The sequence below is a fragment of the Rhinolophus sinicus genome, chromosome 1 (genome assembly GCF_057876585.1).
Source record: "Rhinolophus sinicus isolate RSI-liver-muscle chromosome 1, RSI-T2T, whole genome shotgun sequence".
NCBI lineage: Eukaryota > Metazoa > Chordata > Mammalia > Chiroptera > Rhinolophidae > Rhinolophus > Rhinolophus sinicus.
In genome coordinates this window covers 56,277,428-56,290,360 of record NC_142501.1, presented here as the reverse complement: position 1 = coordinate 56,290,360, position 12,933 = coordinate 56,277,428, and the positions used below count along the sequence as shown (strand labels likewise).

The window sequence follows — 12,933 nt, the reverse complement described above, 5'->3', positions numbered from 1 at the left end:
ACATACATCTTTGTGCTTCTATTTTATTGCTTCCTTAAGACAAATTTCAAGTAGAACTGCTACATTAAAAAGTATGTATTTTTAAGACTTTTGAAACACATTATCAATTTGCCCCTTCAAAAATAATTTTTTAGTTTGTTTACATTTACAAAAATAATATATGCTCATTGTTTATGTAATATTTCTACCAAACACTGTTAACAATCAGACAAACCCAAATAACTAATCTGGACTCTTCAAAAAGGTCAATGTGATGAAAAACAAAAAAAGGCTGGAAACTATTCTAAAGACTAAAGAGACATGACAACTAAATTCAGTGTATGATCCTTGAGACAACTAAAGGAATGTGAATATGGGCTATCTATTAATTCATAGTATTTTACAATTTCCTGAGTATGATAATTACATTAGGATTATGTAAGAAAATATTCTTGTTCTTAGCAGATGTATGATAAAAGTATTTAGGGAGGGAAATGTCATAATGTCTGCAACTAACTCAAATGGTTCCGACAGAAAAATAAAGGTAAGCAAACATGGCAAAATACTAACAATTAGGAAATCCACTAGAAGAGTAAAACAATATTCATTGTACTACTCTTGGAATTTTTCAGTAGATTTGTAATAAATTATTGAGGAATAATACTTTAAAAATTTAACTCAAATAATACAAAAATGTATAGCTAGGTAAATTAAGGCCAATCATAATACATTCCCACCAAAGGTAGTTATTTTTCAGTCTAATGTATAATATTCCAAATCTTTCCTATATATACACTAACACAATGTGTAGTAATATAGTGTTAAAAGCTTATGTATCTTTTAAAATAAAAATGTAATTGTATCCTATACTATTCTGCAACTTGCTTTCACTTAACAATACAACTTACCGTATTTTACCATGTATAATGTGCTCTCATGTATAATGTGCACCCACACTTTTGGCCCAAACTTTCAGGGGGGAAAAAAATCTTTGGTTTTAATTTTTTAATTCAAATTTTTATTTGTTTACATTTAGGTACTTGTTTTTTGTATTATAAAGGATTTTTAGCATTTATTTTTTAACATGTTATAATACGAGAAATTTTATGTCACAAATAATTACAAAACTCAAGAACAGATACAAGGTACAAGAAATTTTATGTACCAATAACAAATTTATGATATTTATGCATCATAGAAGGCCAACGATATTTACACATCATAGAAGGTCAAGAACTCTTAGTTGTTGCAAGTTCGTCGTAAATTCAACAAAACTGTTTATCATATGTCAGGGTATTATTTTGCATATGGATATTGTTATTGATTTCTAGAGTTACACTTTTAACTCATAAGCATAAACAAAAGAATTTAAAACATTTATACAGATACAGAATTAGTACTACCCATATACCGTGTTTCCCCCGAAAATAAGACTGAACCAGAAAATAAGCCCTAGCATGATTTTTCAGGATGCTCGTAATATAAAATAAGCCCTGTCGTATTTCCCCAAAAATAAGACTGGGTCTTACATTAATTTTTGCTCCAAAAAATGCATTATGGCTTATTTTATATTTCGAGCATCCTGAAAAATCATGCTACAGCTTATTTTCCAGTTAGGGCTTATTTTGGGGGGAAAGTGGTATAATGTGCACCCTTATTTTTCCCTTACAAATTTGGGCAAAAAAGTGCACATTATGCACAGCAAAATACAGTAGCTACCCTTCAATATCAGTACATCTTATTCTTTCAAGAAACAGTATTAAGCAACATAAATGAACATTTATTAAAGAAGGAATAACCTCAGAAGGACAATGCCTACATGGGGGACCTGGGCTAGAGAGGGCTCACCCGAAATTCCATGACATCCACAAATGACTGGTAGTAGTTGGTGAGAAATCTAATTATCTCAGTTTTTTCCCGATGTACTGGTCCTAAATGTTGCTGAGAGAAACACAAAACAAAATTTAAAAAAATAAGAAGACAAGTGATCAAAGTAACCCAAGAAGAAAATAAGTTATACCTAAAACGTTCTTAAAGACAGTTGAAGTACACTGACAAAGGAAGTTGGAAAATCTCCTTTGAAGGTCTTTAAACAGAGAAGATTCTCTATGTAGGAGGTAGGATGGTTATGTGATTCTGACTAGATATAGAATGCTAAATGAGAAGAAATTTCAAGGTCCCTAGAGGTTTACCAAAGCCAAAAAAAGCATAATAAGATACTGTAGGTAAGATGGTAAGAAATCTAATGCTGACATTTCATAAGGGATATCCCACCAGACACATAATTCTAAGATAATTAGCAAGGAAACTTTGAGTGGGAAACAGGAACAACAATAAAACATATGCACCCTGCTGGATTGTTGGGGTGTCTCTCTGTAAGAACAAAGTGTTCTCATGAAGTTTGCAATTGAAAAAGTGGCCATGCTTTGCTCAAGACCACCCTGGGAGAATCGCATCTTATCTCAGAATTCTCAGGACTCCAACAACCTGAAGCCCTGTGATTGAGCCTACGAAAACTAAAAGAAGGCTGTTCTATTTCCTGCAAAGTTTAAAGAAAGGCAGTCAAAGAGGAGAGTTTGAGACAGACATTCAAGCATAGAGTTAGAGTTATGTCAGAGAAGAGAAAAGAGGGACCACATCCTCACCGTGCTGTTTCGGACATCTATGTTGGGAAATTTCTTGTTGATGTACTTGAGAGATGATTCCATGGACTTTTCCAATAAGAAAGGTGGCTTGGATTTGGGGTCTGAACATGTCTGCACAGATAAACCACACTATATTTCAATACTTTCTTCTGCCATTCAGAAACATACCTCTCTTCCTGTATCATGCATTCTCATACAATCTCTCTTAGGGAAAGGGAGTCTGAAAATTCATTATAAAAGCATAAGAGTAGGTTCGGAACAAGTTCCAGGACATTAAGCAAACTATTAGAAGAGCTAAATAACTTGGGCATCTTGTCTTGCCGTGTAAAGCTTAATGTCTGCTGGGCCCCAACACAAAGAGGAAGCTCTCCCCACCCCTCAGCTGAAGCCGGAAGGAGTGAGAAAAGCAGCTGCTCAGGAGTTAGACTTTGAGGGAGACACAGTGTCTTAATTATGTACGTTAGGTGAGTAAATCATCACAAAGGGCATTTATAGGAGACATGCGAACAGAGAAACCATGTTCTTGGTGATTTGTTTGATTTAAAAATGCACAAACTTGACCAGTAACATAATAGCTGACATTTCTAATTCCATTAATGAGATCTTGAAGTCTTTCATATTTTTAAAGATTGGAATCTTTTATAATGATTCATAATTATGTTAGATTAAGATGATTTTATTTTAACAGTCTAAAACTTTATGGAAGAAGATTAATATGCTTTAGGGTAAACATCACACTAGACAGTTTTGCTTCATTTACTTTCTGGTTATTTATGATTTCTATCTTATTTTGCCCAAATTCTCTTTAAAAGCTATTATACCTACTACTGAGAAACTCATCATTTTTATAAAGGGAACTAATGGGAAGACCAAAATTAGTAATAAATTGATATGATTAAAATTAAAACCCATTTTTTAAAATGCACGGAAGTTTCTTCCCCAAGTCCACTATTTTCTCTTCCAGAAACTCCCCACTCCCACTCCTGTCTTTATCTCTTTATTTCCCTTGCCACCAGCTTCTCTCAACTCCACAGTTCCTACCCTAAACATACACATACACAACCACAGCATAAACTGTCTCCGACTGTAAGTACCTCAGAAGGCACCTACCTTTTTTTTTTTAATGTAAATATCACACTTATTTTTTCCTCTTTGGAAAGCACTTCCACGGACGCTTTTGCTGAGACACAACTTTGAGTATCTTCAGTGCGTATGGGATCAGCAATAAACAATAAGACCCAGAATTCTAGATTCCAGACCATTATCCAAGTGATTCAGAACACAGCTAATTATTTACCACCCCACCCGTACCCCCATACCTAGCAGAAAGCAGATTCTCTCAGTGGGCTGAAAATAATACCTAGAAAGGGGAAGTCCTGAGAAAAAGCCTCCCTTCCTGCTTTGCCTATATAATCCAAGCTACTGGAGGCCAGTTAAACCAGAGGGAAAGAGGAAAAAGTCTAACTGCTGGACCTGCCGGCCTCAGGGTTCCCTGCCCCATTACCGCTGCAATAATTAGTAGTAGTCCCGTTGCTCATGCTTACCTTCTTGATGTTATACATACGGATGAGAACCCCCTGACCTCGATCATTCAGGATAGTGAGCTTCTCTGCAAATTTATGCTGGTAGGCAGAGGTCAAAGACATGATGGCCACTGAGAGAGCCGAGCATCCAGACAGCGATGCCTGATCTCCCCCAAACACTTTCAGCTTGGGTGGTGACACCTTCTGGGCGGAGGGACTCAGCCTGGTTGGTGCACTGGTCTTCCTGTTGCCTCCACAATTGGTTCATGGGTAAAAGCAGTCATTACAGCTCACAGGCCCTCGGAATCTTCTTGTGCTTCCTCTTGCACACTCAGCAGGGGAGACTTCCTCTTTCTAGCTATGTAGCTAATACTGTGAAATGGGTGGAGGCTGGTGAGAGGGACAAGCTTTCAAGGCTCTTCACAGTCTGGCACCAACCCTTTTGGCCTTACCTAACCTCCACTAGTGTCCTATATAAAGTTCTATACCAGACAAACAAGTATTGACCATCCCACTCCCATATACCTTTATACTTTCCCTCTTTTATATCCCCATCAAGGATGCCTATGTTATTCTCTCCTGAACCTTAGGTCCATCCATCCTTTAGGGCCCAGATTAAGTCCCAACTCCTAATTACCCCATCCAATGTCAATGATTCCTTTTATATCTTTTAAGTATATGTGTTATCTCCCCCACCTACATCATAAGCTCCTTAATGATAAGAATTGTATCTAATACTTCTTTATATATCCCTCACAATGCTCTAGTACAGTAATTCTCAAAATGTGATCAGATAAGCACCACGAGGAAAGTTATTAGACATACAAATTCTCAGGTCCTACCCCAGACCTAGTGAATACAAAACTCCAGAGTAGTGTCCCGTACTCTGTTTTAACAATGCACTCTCAAGTTTAAGAACCACTGCTCTATTACAATGGTTCTTAAAGGTGCTTGTGAAACTGAGACCAATCCCTGTCCCCTGAGATTCAGGATTGATGGGTCTGCAGTGGGGTCTAGAATCTGCATTTATAAGACTCCTAGGAGGTTTTGGTGCAAATGTTCCATCAAACACATGTTGAGGAACACTGGTCTAGAACACCACCTCCTGGACAGTGGCCACTCAATAAACATGCTGGTTTATTTGTTGAATTATTAAGACTAACTAGGAAAATAGGCCTCATGAAGAAGAATCAAATTAATAGACTTTAAATCTTAGAAGACTGGGTGAATTTTAGCACTAAAATATTCTTGCCATTCTAACCAAGCTATAAACTCCTTTACTCGAGAAAACCAACTCACCTTCAAGTGTCTTTCAAGGCAGAAGATCCTTGGAAAAATTCTAAATGAAACAGAGTTGTCTTCATATCTACCTCCCTTCTAATACCTTTTCCCCACTTTTCAACCATTGCCACTTTCCATATCCAGGGCTCCCACATTGTCCCAATATACCCTGGGACAGAGGGAGGGGAAAGCTGATTAGCATTATTATTTAAGGAACTTAATATGTTTGCTCCCAAGAGAATCTATTTTTTAAAGAAACAAGATGGCTATGCTTAACACATGAAATTTCAAACATCTGTAAAGGAAATGTTGCATTTTTGGAAATGAATCTGCCTTCCAGTTTATATACTGGCTGTGTCCCTAGAAAGTTATGGGCCTGGCATTAGATGATACTGGCCCTGAAGATCTGAATCACCTGCTGTTTTCAAAGAAACCCAGGTTTTATTAAAGAGACGTGTGGGATTTATATTGGCCTTTTGCCTTGGAGAGGAGAATAAGGAGCAGGCAGTAAGACACCCACATCTAGGAAGCTGAGCAGCAGTCTTCATACAGATTAGTATAGTTCTGCTGGATCTTCCTCATTTGCATGTCTTACCTTTGTCCTGAAAATTATTTTAAAGACTCTCCATACCAAGACAGTCTTATCTTCTGCTGTCCCTTGATACGTACTCCCCAACCTCCCGGACCATGTTCTCAGTCTACTGGGAATACAAGGTCTGACAATTAAGTTCACAAACCTGTTGCAACGAGATTGCTAACCTTTTTTTGATATTAGAGGGATTATTCATTATGAATTTGTACCAACTGGACAAATAGTTCACCAAGTTTACTATTTGGAAGTGCTGAAAATGCTGCATGAAAAAGTTAGACGACCTGAACTTTTTGCCAACAATTCATAGTTCACCCTCCCTACTCACCTGATCTGGACCCCAATTACTTCTTTCTTTACCCGAAGAAAGGAAATATTGAAAGGAAGACATTTTGATGACATTCAGGATATCAAGGGTAATATGACTACAGCTCTGAGGGCCATTCCAGAAAAAGAGTTCCAAAATTGCTTTGAAGGGTGGACTAGGCACTGGTATTGGTGCATAGCTTTCCAAGGGGAGGACTTTGAAGGTGATGTAGTGATATTCAGCAATGAGGTATGTAGCACTTTTGCCAGGATGAGTTCGCAAACTTAATTGTCTGACTTTGTATGCTATGTTCATTGCTGCCTTTCTCACTTAAGTATGCTTTCCCTTTTACTGACCCAAACTTAGTGGATCTTCTGGATCTAGCTCAAATAGTCCCAAGCCCAGCCCTTGCTGAATTCCTATACACTAGGTCTATACCACATACTTCACATTTAAATTAAGGTCCACCTTTAATTGTCCATTTCATATTATACTGCCACCCCAGCTGAACTGTAAGATTGATGGAGCTTGAAAACATTTATTTGCCTGTACTTGGTATATAGGAAAAGCCTACATTTTAACATCAGCCATAATTTGGGGTTCAAATATAGTTGAGTACAGTAGGCTAAGCCTTATGATTTAGAGTCTAAGAGCCCAGGTTCCGGAGCCAGATAGTTTGAATTCAGATCCCAACTCTATCACTTACCAGTTCAGTTTTGCAAACCAGTTTCTGAGTCTGTAAAACGAAGATAATATTGCTAATAGTTCTTATTTTATGGGGCTATTGTATGTATTAAATAAGTTACTACATGTAAAGTGATGGCCTAGCTATTTACTATGTACCAAGTACTTGAAGTGCTTTACATGTATTACCTCAAATAATAATAATGGTATTCAAACACATACTAGCTTTGTAACTTTAGGCCATCACCACTGAGTTGGTTTCCTAATCTATAAAATGGCAGTCATCACTCATACAACTGTGGGAGTGATTAAATTATAAGGTACATGTAAACATTTGGCTCAAGGCCTGTACATTGAATTAGGTATGCCAACAATAAAGTAATTTTTTTATTGTTGAGGATGTATGACCTTGTCACTTTACGTGGAATTCTATTTGGCGCTGCATAAAGAAAAAGACCAGGTTTAAAAATAGGATTAATCATGCCAACTGGTAGTCTTTAGAGAAACTTCATTGGAGGAATCATGCAGCAGTTCCACCTGGAACCAGAAGGCGCCCATCCAAGGACAGCTGAATTACTCCAGAGCAGGGCCTAGTAACCCTAGCTACAAATCAGAATCCCCTATGGAACTCTCTTAAAGCCAGTTAGCCAGATTCCATTCACGAAGATTCTACTGTGTTTCCCCGAAAATAAGACTGGGTCTTATATTAATTTTTGCTCCAAAAGACGCATTAGGACTTATGTTCAGGAGACGTCATCCTGAAAAATCATGCTAGGGTGTATTTTCTGGTTAGGTCTTATTTTCGGGGAAACACGGTAACCCAGTAGTTCTGGAGTGGGGCCAAAGGATCCGTCACTTCAAAACTACTCAGTGTTTCTCATACACAACCAGGATTGAGAATCACTTCTCCAAGACTTAACTATAATATCAGAAACTTCGAAACCTCTGAGAAACCACAGAACATATGGTGGGAGAAGAGGGTGCATAGCCTGTACAAAAAGTTGACTCATATCACTTGACTGAAAGGTACTGTGCGTTCCCTCTCCTCAAACTTCAGCTCTTTGCCTTGTTTTGCCTTGCAGAAGAATTGTTTTCCTCTTCAAATGACACCACGCCTTGGGACTCCTGAGAGAAATACTTCAAAAATAAGGTAGGTCTTAAGATCCTTTAGTGTCAAGGCAGCATATCAAGGTCTTAACAAAACTAACATGTATTTAACCAAATGGCTTCCATTAGAGTCTTGGCCTCCCTATTTGGATATTTAGGTAGCAATAATTAGGTGAATGATCCAACGTTGCCAATTCTCACTAGCTGTTCTGAAGAACTTTTTGTTAATTAAGACCAGCCCTTATCAGTCTGGTCAAACTTCGTCCTTTTCTAGGCTGCTGACTAAAATAAGGGTTTGGGGTTATCTGAGGACTACATTTAGGTATTAAAGTTCTTTCCCCATTATCTTTAAGAATCTAAAGATAACCGCATACAATATTAGATTATACTCCAGCCTTTATTTTTCAGAAAGCCAATTCACTTCATAATAAGTGGTCATGACTATAATTTAATAATTAATATGCAGTGTAAGCTTTAAAGAACCACCATGACTTACATTCCTGAAAGGTACCTGAGTCTGGACTTTATCACCTAAACACCCTCAGGAAAATCTGACATATAACAGCCTAGTTCTGTGCCTTTTGTCTGTGCCCTAGGCATGATGCAAAGCAGAATTGAAATGGTCAATTCTAGGCACTTTTCTAACCCTGCTGCTCATGTGAGTCAGCCTTGATCTGTTTTCCCCCTTATCAGGCCATGCTATCCCTGCTTTACAGAAATCTCAGCTGTAGCTGTTGCCTGGAAACTTGGGAGTCCTTGAAGTAAATGTCTGCTAGGATAGCTAAACACAGATAGAGAAAGGAGGCCTCCTATTGGCAATAAAATGCAGCAGATTTGAAATGGTGTATTTTTAGTTCACTTCAGGGAGTCTTCATATGTTAATATCTACAATTTTAGAAACTTCAGACTGACATTCTCAGATAATTATAAAGTAGCCTGAACTTGAACATGGTACTTACTGTTCATTCTTCCAATCCCCTCTCCCCAAAAGTAGCTATGCTGACCTATCTGCCAAGTAGCATCCTTGTCTGGCAAACAGCTTAATAGACAAATTTGGAGAAGTGATGGAAGGGGGCAATGCTGAAGAGTAAAGGAACCAGCTGCCCCAGACTTGCCTTCTCCAGCATTCAAGCTTATGGTGTTAAATTTCATCTCACCCAGTACTGTGAGTTTTCCAAGGAATCCTGCCTGTTCAATACTCTATTTGGGGGCAGACTATTTGAAACAGACTATAAGACTACAAATATGTACAAATGTTAGGTTTTGGTCTTTCAAGGCATATAGGCAGTTAATATCTCCTATTATCTATCTGGCTAAGCTATTGACTTACTTATCCAAAACTTTCATAGGTAAGACTTGAGATACCCACATCTTTCACACCACTCTTCTTTTGAGAACAGAAAATAGATCTATGTCAAGATGACCTGATGTTGAATGTCAATATTTTCTCTGCCAACCCATGGTTGCTGCTATTTAGGCCTCACGGAGCCAGAAGCCTTAGAAATATGTCCTTGGGTCATACCTAAACCGCAGGATGCCAGTCAGCAGGTTACAGTACCACCTGGCCTTATGTAGAAAGGTAAGTTTCCCTCATAAGAAATATTAAGTCACTGGGGGGAGAATACAAAAGGTTAAAGACTTTTTTTAAAAAAAGAACAAGCTTCTGACCATACACAGCACCTAGCAGTTCTTAATGTTGGAACATGGTAGTTCTTCAGCATTTCCAAAAAGGAATGGAAGGTGGAATACAGACAAAACAAGAACCTTTTCCTTTCAGAAAAATCCAAAAATAGCTAAAAATTTGGCTAACTGCAAATGTAATGCTTGTCACGTAGTCCCAATCAAAAGGCTCAAGGAACCTGAGGCTAACTGCCTCAATAGAACTGCCATCAATGAAGGCAAGTTTTTTTTCATTTGGGGACATATAAGTGGCATCAAGATCTATTGTTCCCTGCCCTCCATATTTCATAGCTATGGAAGTCTAAGCCAAATGGGAGGAATAAAAAACAAAAGAAAGTTTCTATTCTGCTTCTATAACTTCTGATCTGCTTCATTTCAGAGCCATTTAATCTTCCAAAGGTTATTTCTCCAAGTTTAGAACCAAATGAAAAACTTTCTAATGCTGCCAATCAGATTCCTGATGTCTGGAATATAGAGGAGCAAGGGTGAAACAGTGAACACAGTCATAAATGAAGTCTTGGCCCCTAAGTCCTTCATAGCTAATAAGTATTGCAGCTCTGAGTAATTGTTTTACTCTTCCTCCCACAAAATTCTTCACTGCAACAATCAAAATAGTAAATTGAGAATTCATCTGTCTCTGGAGAGGCAGATGAAAGGTGTCTAATTAAAATCTCAATTAACTTACAACAGTTAAAAGAGCTTTCTATCTTACCAATACTTGGTCATTGTCCATAGAAAAAAAAAATACTGGTATAAACTGAAACTTGTAACCTGAAATGTTGGGATTTATCCTGTCTCAACTAATATCCTTGCTGTAAGATGCAACACGCTATAATGGAGAACAAACTAGCTTTTCAATCAGATCTAGGTTCAACTATCTGCTTTGGCCTAAAGGGAAGTTACTTCTCAAACACAGTATTCCTCACCTATAAAAGAAATAACATCTACTTCATAAGGTAGATTAATATTAAATTAAGATGTATGTGTGTTAGAGCAATGCAGCTCCTTTAACAGATAAAATCCAAATTGTGTTAATATCATGGTTTAATACAACAGAAGTTTCCTCATATACAATCTCAGTGCTAGTTATCTAGTGGGGGTGGTGATTTGAGAACATAAGTTCTTTTCATCTTGTGACTGTCACCTTCCACACTTGGCTTCCCAAGTTGCCACAAAAGAGAATGCAGAAGGTACAGCTGACTCTTAACCACCTCACCCCAGAAGAGAATACTTCACTGACTTTTCATTAGCAAAAACTAGTCACAGGACCATCCCTAAATGTAAAGGAGGTAGAAATATAGTCCCTGGTAGAGCAGCCACTTCCCAGAAACAATGATGGAAGGGAGACTCAAGTCTCTGCTGCCAGCTAGCCTACTCTGCAACAATATGTAAATGCTTAGTACATGTGTTACTTCTTCCTCCTTTCCTTCTTTCTACATAACACACATCAGGAGTAGCCGGGTAGCTCGGTTGGTTGGAGTGCGGTGCTCTTAACAACAAGGTTGCCAGTTCAATCCCCACATGGGCCACTGTGAGCTGCACCCTCCACAACTAAATTGAAACAACTACTTGACTTGGAGCTGATGGGTCCTGGAAAAACACACTTAAATGAATAGAAGTTTAAAAAAAAACTGCACTAAACTTAAATAAATAAATAACACACATCATTCTCCTTCAATTGTTCTTAAGACACTTGCTCCCAAAATGCTGATTTGTGAAAGGTAAATCATCTTATAGAAGTTACTGGAATAAAGAACAGAATACCTTTAAGATGGACACTCAAAGTGAGATGGTCACTAAAGTCATAGACATGGCAGATGCCTAAGCTTCAATTACAAATTTTAAGAGATCTGTATTCGTAGACTCTGAGTACTTCCAGTCCTTCTTCTAAGGCTCCACTTAGGGCTTTAATCCATTAAGGACTTCATTACATAAGGTTCTCAATTCTGTATAAGATTTTCAAGAAATAAAAAACCAATTCCTAAAACAATGAAGGGAAAAGAATTAGTTATATTATACAAGGTCTGACAATTAAGTTCACAAACTTGTTGCAATGATGTTGCTAACCTTTTTTTATATCAGAGGGATTATTCATTATGAATTTATACCAACTGGACAGACACTTAACCAAGTTTACTATTTGGAAATACTGAAAAGGCTGCTTGAAAAAATTAGATGACCCGAACTTTTTGCCAACAATTCATGGCTCTGCATTACGACAATGCACCAGCTCATACAGCACTGTGAGGGAGTTTTTAGCCAGTAAACAAATAACTGTATTGGAACACCCTCCCTACTCACCTGATCTGGACCCCAATGACTTCTTTCTTTACTCAAAGATAAAGGAAATACTGAAAGTAAGACATTGTGATGACATTCAGGACATCAAGGGTAACACGATGACAGCTCTGATGGCCATTCCAGAAAAAGAGTTCCAAAATTGCTTTGAAGAGTGGGCTAGGCACTGGTATCGGTACAGAGCTTCCCAAGGGGAGTACTTCAAAGGTGACCATAGTGATATTCAGCCATGAGGTATGTAGCACTTTTTCTAGGATGAGTTCACGAACTTAATTGTCTGACCTCGTACGTGAACCAAGTCAGGATTCCCACCCAAACAAGCTTGAAGGTCACATCCAAGAGTTAGAGGGGCCCAGGATGGAGTTACCCACCACATATAGGGGGAAGGGAAGGTGCAGAGGAACTATTTGAAACAGAAGCCAGCACAAAATCAGGAGATCCTACTCTGACATTTAGTAATATCAACTATTTTTTATAAAGTAACTTTAATTTCCTAGCACTGGTTATCTAGACTAATTCTTTAGGTCATTTTTCAACTAACTTTCCCCTTTTGGTCATCTCCTACAGTGACTCAAGAGACATAAAAGAGACTATGGATAATAAACATCCTAACAACTACAGTCTAAGTCCTGAAGAAAAAGTAGAGTAACTTTTTAAATTAATATCATAGTTTTAACACATACGAATATAATGCTTAACATATTAACATAGCTTTAACTAATAACACTAATGTTATATTCTAAATCTTCAAAGATTCTTAGACAAGCTTTTCTTTTTAAAAACTAAATCATATTTTCTATTCTAAATCCTCCTCCCCCCACAATAGAATGCAGGAAAAGT

At 37.7% G+C, this 12,933-nt stretch overlaps 1 protein-coding gene across 1 annotated transcript in view; it reads right to left on the bottom strand.

Moving 5' to 3' along the window:
• NCKAP1L (NCK associated protein 1 like) overlaps positions 1-4,353 on the bottom strand; it is a 40,470-nt gene extending 36,117 nt beyond the window's left edge. Inside the window, exons 1-3 of the mRNA XM_019724390.3 lie at positions 4,169-4,353; positions 2,625-2,735; positions 1,828-1,920 (exon numbers count right to left, since the gene is read on the bottom strand). Of these exons, the coding sequence (XP_019579949.3) occupies positions 1,828-1,920; positions 2,625-2,735; positions 4,169-4,270 (306 nt within the window). The 5' untranslated portion in view covers positions 4,271-4,353. The remainder of the gene's footprint in view (positions 1-1,827; positions 1,921-2,624; positions 2,736-4,168) is intronic.
• Between the last annotated feature and the right edge of the window lie 8,580 nt (positions 4,354-12,933).